Source organism: Heloderma suspectum, chromosome 15 (genome assembly GCF_057233095.1).
Source record: "Heloderma suspectum isolate Gila_16-S chromosome 15, 16-S_ref, whole genome shotgun sequence".
NCBI classification, from domain to species: Eukaryota; Metazoa; Chordata; class Lepidosauria; order Squamata; family Helodermatidae; genus Heloderma; species Heloderma suspectum.
This window is the reverse complement of record NC_139472.1, coordinates 4,015,753-4,032,869: the sequence shown is the minus strand read 5'-3', so window position 1 is coordinate 4,032,869 and position 17,117 is coordinate 4,015,753. Positions and strand designations below refer to the sequence as shown.

At 48.7% G+C, this 17,117-nt stretch overlaps 1 protein-coding gene across 2 annotated transcripts in view; it reads right to left on the bottom strand.

Moving 5' to 3' along the window:
* DVL1 (dishevelled segment polarity protein 1) overlaps positions 1 to 17,117 on the bottom strand; it is a 136,943-nt gene that overhangs the window by 59,989 nt on the left and 59,837 nt on the right. For both annotated transcript variants that reach the window (XM_084822185.1, XM_084822186.1), the window contains exons 2-3: positions 15,944 to 16,013; positions 7,142 to 7,263 (exon numbers count right to left, since the gene is read on the bottom strand). In XM_084822185.1, the coding sequence (XP_084678311.1) occupies positions 7,142 to 7,263; positions 15,944 to 16,013 (192 nt within the window). The remainder of the gene's footprint in view (positions 1 to 7,141; positions 7,264 to 15,943; positions 16,014 to 17,117) is intronic.

Here is a 17,117-nt window from a genome sequence, read left to right as displayed (position 1 = left end):
GGAAGTGGAAAGAAGGCCAAGTAACAAAGGAAGAGTACGGGCAGGTAGCACAGAATTGCAGGGATGGTGTCAGGAAGGCTACAGCTGAGAAGGAGCCGAGGTTAGCGAGGGATGCTAAAAGCAACAAAAAGGCTTTCTTCAGCTACGTGCATGGTAAAAGACAGAGGAAAGAAATGGTGGTTCAGCTATTAAATAAGGATGGCAAAATGATAACAGATGACAAAGAAGAGGCAGAGGTGCTCAATTCCTACTTTGGCTGAGTCTTCTCCCAAAAGAGGGTCTCTGACCCCCCTGGCAAAGGCGAAGTACAGGCTGAAGGGGCAGGATTGCAGCTTGAGATCGACAGGCATATGGTCAAGGAACACCTAATGACTTGGAATGAGTTCAAATCTCCAGGGCCAGATGAACTGCATCCTAGAGTCATAAAGGAACTGGCAGAAGAACTCTCAGAACCACTGTCTATTCTCTTTGAGAAATCATGGAGGACGGGGGAAGTGCCAGATGACTGGAGGAGGGCTAATGTTGTCCCTATCTTCAAAAAGGGTAAAAAGGAGGAACCTGGGAACTACAGACCAGTCAGTCTGACATCCATCCCTGGGAAAATGCTGGAGCAGATGATCAAGTGATCCATCTGTAAGCACCTTGAAAATAATGCCGTGATGACTCGAAGCCAACATGGATTTGTCAAGAACAAGTCCTGCCAGACAAATCTGATCTCATTTTTTGAACAAGTAACCTCCCCTGTGGACTGTGGGAATGCTGTAGACATAATATACCTCGACTTCAGCAAAGCTTTCGACAAAGTGCCCCATGATATCCTGATGAGCAAACTAGCTCAAAGTGGGTTAGATAAAACAATGATCCGGTGGATCCACAGTTGGCTACAGAATCGGACTCAAAGAGTGCTTATCAATGGGACCTTCTCAAACTGGGGAGAGGTAACGAGTGGGGTACCGCAGGGCTCAGTCCTGGGCCCAGTGCTCTTCCACGTTTTTATTAATGACTTGGAGGAGGAGGTGCAGGGAATGCTGATCAAATTTGCAGATGACACAAAATTGAGCAGGATAGCTAATACTTTGGAAGACAGAAACAAAATCCAAGGTGATCTTGATAGACTGGAGCGCTGTGCAGAAAACAACAGTGTGAAATTTAATAGGGATAAATGCCAAGTCCTGCACCTAGGAAAAAGAAACCAAATGCACAGTTACAAGATGGGGGATACGTGGCTCAACAACACTACAAGCGAGAAGGATCTCGGAATTGTTGTAGGTCACAAGCTGAATATGAGCCAACAATGTGATGTGGCTGCAAAAAAGGCAAATGCTCTTTTGGGCTGCATTAACAGAAGCATAGCTTCCAAATCCCGGAAAGTACTAGTTCCCCTCTACTCAGCACTGGTTAGGCCTCATCTGGAGTACTGTGTCCAGTTCTGGAGCACCACACTTTAAGATGGATGCAGACAAGCTGGAGAGGGTTCAGAGGAGGGCAACAAAGTTGATCAGGGGACTGGAAACAAAGCCCTATGAAGAGAGACTGAAAGGACTGGGCATGTTTAGCCTTGAGAAGAGAAGACTGAGGGGAGACAGGATAGCGCTCTTCAAGTACTTGAAAGGCTGTCGCAGAGAGGAAGGCCAGGGTCTCTTCTCGATCATCGCAGAGTGCAGGACACGGAATAATGGGCTCAAGTGACAGGAAGCCAGATTCTGGCTGAACAGCAGGAGAAACTTCCTGACTGTTGGAGCAATATGACAGTGGAGCCCATTACCTGTGGAGGTGCTGGGCTCTCCCACACTGGAGGCATTCAAGATGAGGCTGGACAGCCATCTGTCAGGGATGCTCTGACTTGGATTCCTGCATTGAGCAGGGGGCTGGACTTGATGGTCTTGTAGGCCCCTTCCAACCCTACTATTCTATGATTCTATGATCTACGTAGCCACATTTTTTTCTTTTCTTGAAATTTATAATACAAAATAAGTTAAGAGAAACACAGGGCTCGAGGGACTCACAGTCTGTCCCACTATAATGCATGCTCTTATGTTCCCTCCCGAAGTCTGCATGACAGCAAGGGCAGGATAGCAAGGAAGATTTCTATGGCATGCTTTGTGCTGCCACAGCCACCAGGAAAACAGGAGAAAATTCATATTTTATAGCATCCTGAAAGTATATAAAGGAGACTCAGAACATACAACAGTGGAAGCTGTTCTTTAGGGTCAGCTTTCCGTAATATGTTGCCTGTAGAATCAATCTGGTAATGATAATGATTCATGGAGAACTAGCAAATATATTTCACTCTGCTTAGAAGCCTTTTTTCAGAATGACGTGAGATGTTTCATGTGTTTGAATTCAGGCACGCATAAGGTCTTGTACTTAGTACCATTATGCTAATACTTCGTAGCAAAAAGACCAATCCGTCTGAGAGAGTTTCTTAAGAAACAGAATTGTGTATCACCATATCAAGAGTGAAGTACTGCGCTTATTTTTAGATGGTATCTGGTTTTAGGAGAAATCTGACTCTATACGCAGTAGACAGGTGACGGGTGGTTGCCAATGTACTGACAATATAGTTTGGGAGAATCTCTGAACCAGGGTATATGCCACAAGGAGTACATGTGGGAAGCCGTTCACGTATCCATCGCCAAAAGAAAAAGAGAACAGAGGGCAGCATCAAATTTGCATTCATAAATATATATGTAGAGCAACACATTTGGAAATAATGGCTATCGTTTTTTTGAAATACAATGCAGCTCACCACAGTGGGGAAGACTCTGATAAGAAGACCTATGTTCATTGCTCAGTCTGTGGTACAGGTGGCTAAAGGTGGATGGACAAAGCCCAGGGCTCTCCTTTGTTATGGCCCTTTGCATTGGATCCAGACCGAGTTTAATTGACATCAGTGGGATCTAAGTTAAACTAATCGAGCTTGGATCCAATGCCTTTGCCTTTAAAACGGGCTTGGACAGGCCAGGCCTTCCAAAAGAGGGCTGCCCTCTGCAAAGCACGATGGGCGGCCACTGCACATATGTATGCATCAGGGAGACAAAGAATGAATTAGCCCAGCAGGTCATGTGACAGTGGTCACCCATGGTGCTCGGGTAACGGGAAAGCCACAAGAGGGCGGCAGACCCTTGGCAAGAAAACGGAGCACGAAAGGCAGGCCGCCCGACAACACAGGTTCCTGTAGCTGTTGTTGCATTCCCAGGCGGAAAACGTACACCGAAGCGGCTGTGACACATTCTTGGGGTGGGTGGGGTGGAAACAAGCCAGAGAAATGGACCCGGAAGCAGCAGGGGACAAATAAACTGAATCATTGGCTCTGGAGCCCTGCACGGCAGATGCACGGTTTTTATTTTTAGGGTTGCTGCTTCAGCCAGAATTTCACTCTCCTAGCCAGTTACCAGAATACAAGACCCCGGAAATCTCTCTGCTGCCGCCCTCTCTCTCTCTCAATCTCTCTCTCTCTCTCTCTCTCACACACACACACACACACACACACTAACATCCTTCCTCAACCTAATGCCCAGATGGTTTGGACTACAACTGCCATCAGCCGCAGCCAGCATGGTCAGTAGAAGGAGATGGTGGGAGTTGTAGTCTAAAACATCTGGACAGCACCAGGTTGGGGGAAGTGATCTATCAGATCACTTTTTTGAAATGATGTCATCTAGAGTAGGAAACATTATTAAGACAATACTGCTAGTATTATTAATATTCTTTAAAATGCTTCCTACCAGGCACTTTGCACATTTACAAAATAATTTCCCCTTTTTTACTTGTTTGTTTGAAGAATTATTCTGCTCAGAGCAAAAACACTCTGCGTATGCTCAGAGGCACTCAGCCAGAGGTGTCTGCCTTTTGGAAAATCAAAGGTGGTCAACCCTACCAAAGTTCTACTGATAGGAACAGAGTGGGTTGCATAAATATTGGGATACGGTCACTTAGTGAAATGTGCTTCTGATTGTTACGTGATGCCATTGATAAACAAGACACTTGTTTACTTCCCTCCCCGTCCCGCAAGGCCCAAGGCTGTGATCTCTCAACTGAGGTGGGTCAGCCAGTGTTTGGGGCTGTGTCGACTGAGACCAGAGATAGGGTCACACACAGCTGAATGTCGGTGTTCTAAAGAAAAAGATTCCTCGCACTTAGAAGACTAGCTCTTCAGGGAGAAGGGTTGGAGGCTAGCCTTCCCCCAACACGCTAGTTTTCTGCATGCAGTGAAACCATGTCCTACTTGAGGGCTTGCCATGGGCATCTGATCAGCCACTGTGAAAAAAGAATGCTGGACTACATAGGCCTAGGGTTGGACCCAGCACAGTTCTTCTTGCATTCTTATATAGAACGGGGGTGGGGGGACCCATGACCCTCCAGATGTTGCTGCACTACAACTTCCATCAGACCCAGCCAGCTTGCCCAGTGGTCAGGGATGAAAGGAGATGTAGTTTGACAGCATCTTGACAGTGCAGGATATACTAGTGCTGAGTAAATTCATACAGTATGTATCAGGCCTTGCCGGAGCAACCTAGAAAGCTGCCTTAGACCAGGTCAGAATCTTTGTCCAACTAGCCCAATATTGTCTACAACTGGGTCTCGGGGAGAAAAGGGTCTTTCCCATCGCCTGCTCCCTGATTCATCTAACGGGAGATGCCAGGGATTGAACCACAGAATCGTAGGGTTGGAAGGGGCCTATAAGGCCATCGAGTGCCAGGGGACCGGGGACTTTCTGCCTGCTCTGCCACCGAGCTGCAGCCCTTCCATGAAGATGATCATAGGAAGCTGCCTTATATCGAGTTAGATCCGTCGGGCATTGTCTACTCTGCAGCTCCCCAGGGTTTCAGACTTTCCCAAGCCCTACCTGGAGAACTGAACCTCGGACTTTCTGTACGCCAAGCAGCAGCTCTGGCCCTATGGTCCTTCCCAGAGAGCAGCCTTCAGCAATAAGCTATGTATATTGTGGGAAGGGGAACCCCAGGACAAAGATCTGTCACGAAACAGGGATGTTACAACCACAGAAGAGCGTCCCTGTTTTTCATTTGTGAATAGCTGGAGGAGAGACCATGGATGCAACTCCTCTCACGAAACAGAATCAGGCTAAATGATACAGATACAGATGGTAAAAACAAACCCTGCAGAAGAAAACGAAGCAAAGGAAGAAAGCGAAGCAATGTTCGTTTGCTTTTTAAATCCAACAGAGCTCTTCTGGCTGCTTCATCTGATGATGCACGCATGAAAGCGTGCGTCAGACTTTCCCCCAACCTGGTGGTGCCCTCCAGAAGTGTCCCTGCTGGCTGGGAATTATGGGAGTTATAGTCCAACACATCTGGAGGGCGACAGGCTGGGGAAGGCTAGCTTGTGCTATAGTGAACGTGGTTGTCGCCAACGTTCCTCAAGACTCTTTGGGGGTTTTGCTGCGACGGACAAACACAGCCACCCCTCTGGAATTTGTCTCTCTCAACAGCTGCACGATTTATGCCGGTTGCCGGTGTCAGCTGTTCTTCGTGGGAACATTTTGAATTGTATATTTTAGATGTTCTTTTTTTAAAGGGCAGATTACACACATCCCTGGTTTACTTGCCCAATGTGCTCAGCACAGGGGGCTGAATCCCATCGCAGAGAAGCTATCAGGAACGGCATTTCACTGGCCAGCAAGGTTGGAAACACCAATGTCTTTTAGCTTAAAGCTCTTAATTAAGTAAGTAAGTAATTAAGCCTTAGGGGAGGCATTTCTATTATTATTATTATTATTATTATTATTATTATTATTATTATTAATATCCCGCCTTTTTCCCAATACTGGTACTCAAGGCGGTTTTACAACATTAAAACTTGTACAATTAAAATAGAATTGCAAGTGTACAAAAGTTAAAAATATAATTAACTCATCAATATTAAAATGGTAAAAATATCAAAACAGTAAAAGACAACAAGAAAAATAGTATCCATCCGTCATATTTTCACAGGTCCAGACTAGCTATCCCCAAATGATTGCTTTATACAAAAAAGTTTTTACATGCCTACGAAAGCATATCAAGGAGGGTGCCACTCTTGCCTCCCTGGGAAGGGAGTTCCAGAGCCTTGGGGCAGCCACCGAGAAGGCCCTGTCCCCTGAAGATCTCACCAGGCATGCCTGGTGATGGTGGCAGGACAGCGAGAAGGCCTTCCCCTGAAGATCTCAGGGCACGAGTAGGCTCATAGGGGAGAAAACAGTCTTTCAGATAACCTGGACCCGAGCCGTATATTTCAACCATTTAGAATGGGGAGAAAAACTGCACAAAAACTGGGAAAACACCAAATGATTGGTGGTTGGGGGACAGGGGGTGTGGCCATATGGAGAATCCACAGAGGTCCACAGATTATGACTCCAAGGGCCACAGAAGGCAGCGGCTAGGTTCACACCACGCACTAGCCCACACTCAGCGGTTGAGTGTGGGTTGTTGTTGAACTGTGGGTTATCGTGTTGTCCAAGCGGTTTCCACTGGGTGGCTTGTTAACCATGTAGTGTGGCTTATTTTTCTCGAATATGCCACCTTGAGAACCCATGGTTTGTCGTTGGGTTGTTCAGGGTGGTTAACAAGCCACCTTGCACAGTTAACAAGCCACCCTGTGGAAACGTGCTGCATTCAGACAACACAATAACCCATGGTTCAATGAACAACCCACAGTTCAACAACAACCCACACTCAACCACTGAGTGGGAGTTAGTGTGTTGTGTGAACCCAGCCAGTGTCACTATACCAGGAGCAATCAAGTAATCCAGACCACAAAATTACCACCTACCCTCCAAGGAGGTATACACAGATCAGGGACTAGGGCAGAAAAGTACACGGATGGTTCCCTTTAAGGGTAGGGAACCTACAGCCCTCCAGCTGTTGCTGGACTACCACTGCTATCACCCTGGGGCTGATGGGAGTTGGTGTCCAACAACAGTTGGAGTGTCACAAGTCCCCCAACCCCTGCTCTGAAAGTAGGCCTCCACTACCAGAAGAACAAAGGGAAATACCAATTTTTGTCTTGGAAAATACACACAAGCTCTTGGTTAAACCAGAAGTCTGTTGTTGAGCAACAGGAATGTTCTGCATGTTTCTCACTGCAGCAGGAAAAAAATATCTCATGACATAATTCCAAACAAGTAGCCGGAAAGCCGTACTGAAAGGATGGGGGACGGGAGTCTCCAATGCCTCCAGTTCTCTCGATGGGAGGAGGAAGGTCGGTGTGGCTCTCAGCGCATTGGGAACCGGCGTCCGAATGGGAGCTCTCTGCCAGGACCAGCTGCAAGAGTCAGAGGAGAGAGAGAGAGAGTTAGACACAGGGCTAGGGTGGGAGCGGGACACCTGTGGCCCTCGGCTCTATTTTCAAAAGCCCTCTGAAGACCTCAGTTCACATCTCTGGCAAGAGCAACCTGTCCCTCCCACAGCAGTCCACTGGGTGGGGAGAAAGGGGGCGGCAGAAAGAGAGAAAGGAAGGAAGAAAGGAGGGAGGGAGGGAGGGGAAGGAAGGAAGGAAGGAAGGAAGGAAGGAAGGAAGGAAGGAAGAAAGAAAGAAAACAGATGGCCAAAAGAGGCGAGAGAGAGAGAGAGAAGGGGGGCAGAGAGACAGATGGACAGACAGAGAAGACAGTGGGAGAAAGAGAAAGAGAGAAGGAGAGAAGGGGCAGAGAGAGAGAGAGAGAGAGGACTGAAAGAGAAAGAAAGAGAGAGACGAGTCGCAAAAAGGGAGAGGGGGGCAGAAAGCAGAAAGACAGAGACAGAGACGAGGGTGGGAGAAAGAGAGAGAGAGGGAGAGAAGTGGCTGAAAGACAGAGACAGAGAGAGACAGAGAGACAGAGACAGAGAGAGAGAGAGAATAGGGTGGTAGAAGGAGAAAGGGAGAGGCAAAGAGAGAGAAACACACACAGTGATGGTTTTAAGTTGTGTCTCGTGAACCAGCTTCAGCTACTGGGCGGCACAAAAATGAAACAAATAAATAACAGTATTGAATCAACACCTCAAATCCAATCCAGGTCCCCCATGGGAAACAGAATGCTTGCCCGGACTCCTGAGCCTGCTAAAGCTTGCCCATAGAGAGTGCCTTTAGACAATACAATTAGAACTCTTTTACCTAATGCAGAAAGACCAACGCTGGACCCCGCTGTCCACTGAGCTGCAGCAGGACAAAGCCCAAACATCTGTCGATGGGCACAATTTCTGATTTTAATTAGTTCATCTGTCAGCCGGCTACATTTCCAAAGTAAATTGTAGATGACGGCAAATCGTAGGAGAGCAACTGCCAGCAAAAAGCCAGAGGGATATTGAGGGGGGTGGGGTGGTCACAAAATATTGTAGGTAAGACCCCCCCAAAAAAGCCAAAAACATGAATAGTTTTTCTCCCCCTAGAAGAGCATTAATATGGTTACATATTTCTCATTAGGGTCAATCCATCTCCCCAAACAGCAGCCACCAGGGAAACACTGAAAAGAACAGATAACGCCAGCCCTCGGCACAACGGCGAGTTCGCTGAAATTAGTGTGCCTGCAGCTGAGGCATGAAGGAAACATTAATAGGGAAGCTATGTTGGAGAGGCAGGTTGACAGGACAGACAAAAAGCCAGAGGGGCTGTCCCTCCCTCAGGCACTGTTTTTGCTGATGAGAACATTTGCACTATTAAAAAAAAAAAAGAAGAAGAAGAGGGAGGAGAAATTAAGGACGCAAGAGTTGCAGACGCTCTTCTCCTCCCTGTTGGACTCCTATTAGAAAATCTTCCAAGATGTTGAGTTCCCTTTGCTTCAGAGAGGGAGAGGGAGAGGGAGAGGTGTACCTTTTCTGCTGACAACAGCACCCATCTTCATTAAGAGCATGTTGATGAGACAAGTTAAAATGGAAGAGGTAGCGAAAAAAGAGCAAGGATGGGGGCAGCGGGAGGAAACTCAGAACAGGGCATTCTTCCTCTGACTTCTAGACCAGGGGTGCAGAACCTCAAGATTGGGGCCCATATCCAGCCATCCAGGGTTCCCTAGAAGGCCACACCCCTTCCCTTGGCTTCACTCCCTTTCCCCAACCATGAATCATTTGGTAGCTTCTCAGCTTTAATACCCTTTTCTCTCTCTCCTTCTGCCACCACCTTTCTCTCTCTTTCTGCCACCCCCGTTCTCCCTCTTTCTCTCTGCCACCCCCTTTTCTCTCTCATTCTTTCTGCTACCCCCTTGTCTTTCTCTCTCCTCCTTCCCACCCAGCGGGGTTGCCCGACTGCTCTTGCCAGAGATCTGAACTGACTGCATGCAAAGGAGGGCTTGAAATTAGACTGAGGGCTGCATGAAATTAGACTGAAAGCTGCAGGTAGCCCATCCCTGAAGTAACGCCATGTTCTGGCTCTGCTGCACAGCAAACCAGAGGGCAGCAGGATAGTTTAGGGCAGGGAACCTCAGACCTCTAGGACAAACCCAGCACACCTGGGTTCTCCAGATGCCCCCTTCTCCTGACTCCACCTCCTTTCCCCTGACCACTGATTATTTGGTGGTTTCCTGGCTTTTGTGCAGTTCTTCCTCCCATTCTGAAAGGCTGAATTGCCTCCCCTAAGCAGGAAGAGCTTTCAGCTAAAATAGGCTGGTATTCCGGCCCTGCCCCCTTTGCCTTTGGCCACATCCATGACTGGAATGCGGTCCCAGAGAGCTTCTCTGAAATGTGGCCCTTGGTCTGAGAGATGTTCCACATCCCTGGTGTAGGGGATGCAGGACAGGACATGTAACGCACACACACACAAACACACCGTGCTCTGCACTCCAACTGCGGGGAATTTCTGGGGTGGCTCAGGAAGAATGACCATGCGGCTGCTGCCCCTGACCCTCAGCATCTGTCACCTGAGGCAGCCGCCTCACTCTGCCTAATGGCAGGGCCGGCCCAGATCATGTACGGTGCCATGACAAAGCACATCTTTTGGTCGGTCCCAAATCTCCTGCTTGTCTATTTCATTGGATGACCCCGAGTTCTCCTTGCTACCTGTCAGAGCAGACAGTGCCACATTAGACGGACCAGAAGTCCAAGTCAGCTCCCTGTGTTACTGTGTACACAGGCTGCTGGGGAACATGGGCGGGAGGGTGCTGTTGCGCTCATGCCCTGCTTGTGGTCTTCCTGTGGGCAGCTGGTTGGCCACTGTGTGAACAGAATGCTGGACTAGATGAACCCTTGGCCTGATCCAGCAGGGCTCTTCTGATGTTCTTATATTGTTGTACAAAATTATGCCTGGTGTGTAGAATGTGGACGGGAAGACTTTTTCTCCCTCTCTCATAATACTAGAACCCACTGGGTCCTCCCATGAAGCTGAGGAGTGGGAGATTCAAGACAGATCAAAGGAAGGCCTCCTTCACACAGCACAGAGTTAAACTGTGGAATTTCCTACCACAAGACGTAGTGATGGCCACCAATTTGGATGGCTTTGAAAGGGCGTTAGACAAATTCCTGGAGGAGAAGGCTATTGATGGCCACTAGTCCTGATGGCTATATGCTACCTCCAGGATCAGAGACAATATGCCTATGTTCTTATGTGCTCAGCCCAGATTATCCGGTCTGTTTCTTGCAGTGAAAGAAGTTTCCCACAATGGCCAATGCTGCTCAGTGATGGATTGCAGAGCACATTTTAGCGGGTCCCTCCACATGGTGCCTTTCAATCCAGGACGAGGTGGAATGGATTTTTATCAAAACGTAGGCATCTGAAAGCACTGGGAAGCATACATGGCACAAAAGGAGAACCAGACGATATCATGGGGCTCTCCTTTTCCACCCTGATTACCGGGCACCAGCATGCCATCGCTGGAGAAAAGAAGCATGACATCACCACCAGCCAATCGGGAACCGTGCCAATCCCAAGGCAGCGAATCAGCTCTTTTAAAAAAGGCGTTCCACTATCGTATAATGCCTCTCTCAAACACCGAAAAGAAAAGTGCCTACAATGGCCAACCCCATGCGCACAACCTGTCACATCAGCCGACGCTCAGCCAGTTTCAGAATCAGCACACAGGCCGGGCTTATTCTTTTAGCCACCTCAGCAGGGTGGCTGTGCTGAAGAAGCTGCGGAGGCCCTTTCAGGAGCATCAAGCGGTGATCAAACCCCTGAACATCATGTGCACGCACAGCATCATGAATGGAAGGGCGCTGAACAGCCAAGGCTAATTTTAAGGTTAAAGAAGGAGGCAGAGGAGGGTTTAATGACTTAACTCTGACACTCGGTGAAAAGCAACAGAGGTGTACTATACCCTTGAGATCAGGAGCGGTGACAGTCATGAACAGGCACCGTTGGAGATGTCGTATGTAATCAATTCATTAATTTCTATCCCACCTTTCTGCCAGAAAAATGGCACTCATGGTGGCTAACAAGAAAACCCAGATTAACAAAATCTTAATTAAAGCATAGGGTAACAACAACAAAATTAAACATACAATAAAAGAAATAAGCAACACCAAGTTAAAAAACTTCAGCAACAAACCCAGTTTATATGCTGAAAGCCTGACTGCATAAAAATGCCTGCTGGCAGAAGAAGAACAGAGAGGGAACCAACCTAGCCTCCCTCCACAGGGAGTTCCAGAGCCAAGGAGCAAACGCAGAGAAGACTGGCTCTCCTAACCATGGTTCGGAGATTGGGAGCCCTCTGCAGATTCCCCCCGCCCCTGCCGTCTGCATGTGGATTTCTATTCCATTTCATTTTCAGTGCTAACCATGGTTAGCCTTTGCAATGACATCTTTCCCAAAGCATGGTGAGCTCTAAACCACACTGTGCAGTTATGGTTGGAAGGGGATTTGGAACTAGCCATGGTCACACACACACACACACACACACCCCATGCCAAGACTTAACGCTAACTATGGTTAGCTGCAAAAAAAAAAAAAGGAAAGGAAAGGAAAGGAAAGGAAAGGAAAGGAAAGGAAAGGAAAGGAAAGGAAAGGCACAGCACAATCCATAAGTGAGAAGGGAGGAGTCCACTAGGTACTGGCATCTCCTAACCATGGTTGGGTGATCAGGCAGCATTTTACCTGCACCAAGAAAGGAATAGGGGATATTTTGTCAATGGAGGCAGCTCTATGCAGAGATGTAAAATAATAAGTAAATGAAAGGGCAGTCGATCAAATCATTTAATTGATGCGGCAGTTTTTAAAAGGCAAATGTTTAACCAATTAAGGGCACAATCCTATGCATGCTTAGACAGAAAAACTCCTACAACTCCCAGCATTCCCCAGCCAGGTGACTCTGTGAGATATTAACACAAGAGAGTGGTAAATTTAAAAAGCAACCACACAGTGTTAGAAACAGGGGTGACTCTGAGCAATTCCCCTGAAATTACACGGTCATTTTCTTTCCGTCCCTCTTCACTGGTTGAATTTTCCCTCTCTGCTGCTGTCTTTGGGACCAATTATTTTCTGGGTCTCCTTCCTGGGAATAGTTGCACAGGGAATCCCAGCCCTTCATGGTAATCATGTTAATTAAACGTGATAATGTCACAGTGCTATGTAACCAATAGGATCTGGCTACATGACAGTGTCTCTGAAGTCAAACAAAGCCCATTGGGAGCAAAGACAATGTTTCTGGGTCAGTACTGTCCTCGCTCTGAATGAGTGAACTCTTTGCTCCCTTTCAGGGCAACTCCTCCCTGCCCAATCATCAAAAGTAGCTTTTCATCTCTTTCCAAAAAGCGTGAGTGCCTCCCCTTCTGATTTGGCACCAGTTAGAGCCCCCCCCCCATTCCCTATTAGAATAAAACACAACGGTACCCCCAAAACAGCCTCAAAAATTACACAAGCATGCTGTCAACTCACAGCCCTGTCAAGCAACCTGGCCCTTCACAATGAAAATCATCATCAATCAATCAACTACAATGTCAGTTGATTAATCTAAAATTAGACACGCAGTGTCTTAAAATATCAGTACATTTCTTAAGATGCCAGTATCCAATTTTTAGGTACCTGTGGGACATTTTTCCAGCCCTGTTATAAAGGCTTTAAAAGTCCAGACACTATCAGGGAAAGGAAAATGGAACAAAGCATGCCTCAGTTTACCCATTATTTTTTAATACAAAGTGAAGGGTGGCACTTGGCTCAAACACTGACATGTACTGGGGCTGCCAAAGGACAGAATCTGGGAGGAGAGTGAATTGAGGGCAGAGAATTCAAGCTGGAAAATGCCTCGGCAGACACCACCCACGGCTTCTTGTGCAAGGCGAAAGTCCAAAAGCAACAGGCTCCTTGGCTTTAGAGACGTCTTTCTGCAAGTCATGAAGAGAGGCTGACCCTTCACAAGGGTAGGAGGAATTCTGGTTGCATCAGTGGGGCTGGGCAGAAGAGAAAGGAGAGGTTCTGCTCACCACCAGAAGACATGCTCTTAGCAGCTGCTGACCCAAGGGATGGATTAACGGATATGCTAAAGACTCTCCAGTGCAGCCAAATTGAGGGTCTCACATCGGGTTCATGTTATGTAGGAGTGAAGAGTTGTCTAGGGGGTGGAGCCAATGTGGTGTAGCGGTTTAGAACAGATGGAGCAGACTTCAGTCGTGCAGGGTCTGCTTAATTTTTCTTTTTTCTTTTTACTAGGACCCTGGAGGTCCATCAAACAAAACCATGTGGGAAATGGTGTCTCAGGGGAGGGGACAGATGAAACATGGCAGCTCAGGGGCAGAGCCGATTGCCTGCCGCAACCCAGGAGTGGTGCAAATTCCTGTAATGATGTCACCAGTGGGTTTTAGTAGGAGATTTTATTACAGGAATGTCTGCAGACGTTTTGATAGCCCCTTGAAGAAGGCCTGAAAATAAAAAGTGGACCAAATGCGTTGGGCTTTTTTACACATAAAATCTCTGTTCCAGCACCTTGAGACGTTTCTCTGCCATTCATGGGTCAGCTTTGCATGCTCTCCCATTTTGCACCTTTTGTTCCTTTGCTTTCTGGTACAAGGATGTAGGCACTGAGCAAGGGGGTGGACTTGATGGTCTTATAGAACCCTTCCAACCCTACTTTTCTATGATTCTATAATTCTACATGCACCATCTTTTTGTTTTTCGGTGGATGTGAAAGACTCATCACACAAGCCTTCCCTGCACGGTGTAAACTTCCATCTTAGGTAGATATGATACACTCAATGTGTTGGTCTTTATTTTTATGTCTCTGTTAATTGCGCACACCGCTTTCAGATCTTTTGTCGTCAGCAACGGAGGAATACTGGTAAGCAAATAAATAAAGAAGAGTCCAAGACAAATGATTCCAGGCAGGCGCACACACCTGCAAACACACACAGCTGAGGTACTCGCAAATCCGCCCCCGCTCGGCTGAAAGGCACATCACTCCATGAATCACCCCCGAGAGCTGTAAAACCTTGCGTCGAAGCGCCGCAGCCCACTCATGAACGTCCCGACCCATAAAAAAATAAATGGCTGACGCTCTGCAGATCCCAAGGAGGAAAGCGCATCACAGAATCTTCCAGCGGGAATGGAAGTCTTTGCACAGCGGCAAATAAACCCAACCTAAAAATACATTCTGGACCTTGGCAGCCGGGGCAAGGAACCTTTTTGCCCCCGAGGGCTGCATGCGGTGGCGGGCAGAACGTCAGGGGCCTCACACCAGCAGTGGGCATGGTTGGAGCTTGCAGGGTCTGGACTCCACTTCTCTCTCTCTTTCTCGCGCACACAAAACCTCACCCCACTCACCTTTTCCCCCTCGGGTGGCCACCTATGCGCTGCGAAACAAGGGAACTACACTCCCTAAAAAGAGGACAAGAGAGGGCAGTGGTTTGCACCAAATGTGCATATGAACATTCATAAGTATAGATGCAATTTGGTCACAGGTAGCTGCCTTACACTGAGTCAGACAATGGGGACGTCTAGTCCAGTCTTGTCGACACTGACTGGCAGCAGCGGCTCTCCAGGGTTTCAGGCACGAAGCAAAGGGCTGGATGTGCCCGATCTCGTCTGATCTCGGAAGCTAAGCAGGGTCAACCCTGGTTGGTCCTTGGATGGGAGGCCGCCTGGGAATCCGGCTTCCTGCACCGAGCAGGCGGTTGCACTTGATGGCCTTGTAGGCCCCTTCCCACCCTATGATATGATGTGATTCTTTCCTAGCCCTACCCAGAGATTCTGGGGATAGAACCCTTCTGCATGCAAAGCATGCGCTCTACCACTGAGCTACAGCTCCTCCCCTGCAGAACTCACTGCCACAAGATGGAGTGATGGTCGCCACCTTGGATGTGAGGGAGGCTGGACCAAGATTCAGTCCCCACCTCTGGCAGAAAGAGGGAAATGCAAGGAGATCCCTAGGCCAGAGTACGTCAGGTAATAATCCCGGATGTGTATAAAAACGTCTGGGCCAGGCTCCCTCATTGGCCGGCTGTTGCTGCATAGCTATTGTCAACGCTAACTGGCAGCAACTCTCCAGGGTTTCAGCCAGCCGTCTTTCCAAGCCCCACCTAGAGATGCTAGGGACTGAACCTGGGACCTTCTGCCTGCAAATCAGGGGCTCCACCACTGCCTGACAGCCCTTCTCACCAGTGCCTCAGAAAGGCGAGAAGCTGAGCCAGCCAGACTTCTCCATTCTCTGCAGGCATCAAACGCATACAAGATCTGGCCCACACTGGATCCAGCCAGGGCCGGCCCTACCAATAAGCAGAGCGAGGTGGCTGCCTCAGATGGCAGATGCTGGGAGATGGCAGCAACATAATGGAGGGCAGAGCTGTGTGCGGTGTGTCCTGCTCTGTGTCCCCTAAACAAGTCTGCTGCCTTCAGGTGCAGCACAGGATGCTGTGCCATCACCAGTGTAGAACACAAATTCGACTGCTGCTCCAGTCTGCTTTTGCACATGGAAGGGGAGGGGAGCCAACTTGACCTTGGCCTCAGGCAGCGAAATGTCTTGAGATGGCCCTCGGTCCAGCAATGCCTCCTGCAGAGCTCCAGAGTGTCCCTTAACTCTACACAGCCCCAAAGGATGAGGATTGATCCAACATACCCAGGACACGACACGCCCATTGAAGCACGGCAGCTTTGCATTGTCGTCCGAGATCTCTTCTTTCACCACCCTGGGGGAGAAGGAAAAGGGAAACGTGAGAAGTGTGTATCGGACAATGGTCTTACAAGTACAGCAGCTAGAAAAGAGAAGCGATACTCGGGAGACCCGGGTTCTAGTCCCCGCTCAGCCATGAAGCTCACAGGGTGGCTTTGGGCCAGTCACTGACTCTCAGCCTCACCTACCTCACAGGGTTGTTGTGAGGATGAGAAATCAAGAGGAAGACCACCAGGTAAGCCACCTTGGGTCCTTGCAAGAGGAAAAAAGGTGGGATATAAACGTAATAAGAAATCATTGTTATTATTATTAACAATAATAATGATAGATTGAAAGCTCTCGAGTTATCAGCTCCCTTGCATATTCATCCACATAATCCAAACCACAAGATGCCACAAGACAAGAGGTGGAATCAAACTGTGCCCATCTGAAGGTCCTTTTAATAGCAGGCAGCTCGGGCAAGTGAGCCAGGCCGCAAATTAGAGAGGCGGGGGCAGAGGGAGGAATACAATGTCCACAAAGAGGGATCTGAGACACTGGAACTCTGGGGGCTTTTTCCAGTGCTAAATAGCAACACGCCAGGAGAAGGCTGGTTTCATTTCCCCCCCCGTGCACGGATGGGATGCGTAGAGGGGAGGGGACTGCGCTGCAGCAGCCCAGCCCTGCTCCTGCCCTCTGAGTTAGGGGATCAGGGTCAGGAGGGAAACATACACCGGCCTCTGCCACTGGTGAAGGACCAGGGGCCACTGGGAGGTGGCAACGTCCGCCTTCCCGGAACGAACATCACAGCAAGGGGAGGAGCAGCGGAGGCTGGTGGCACCCATGTCAGCGGGACAGCCCATCCCCTCCGGGTTTCAGCCAGAACTAGTCAGCAGCATTGCCCTGTCCATGGGCCAGAGCAGGATGAGCTGAAGGGAGCCCTGCTTCCCCACTGCCTGCCAGACAGACCACTTGGCTCCAAGCACAAGTTGCCCAGGGTTTGCAGAACCAAAGTAAAGCTACAGCCCCATTAAAGGTAAAGGCGTCCCCAACCAGTCGTGTCCGACTCTAGGGTGCGGTGCTCATCCCCGTTTCTAAGCCGAAGAGCCAGCGCTGTCCGAAGACGCTTCCGTGGTCACGT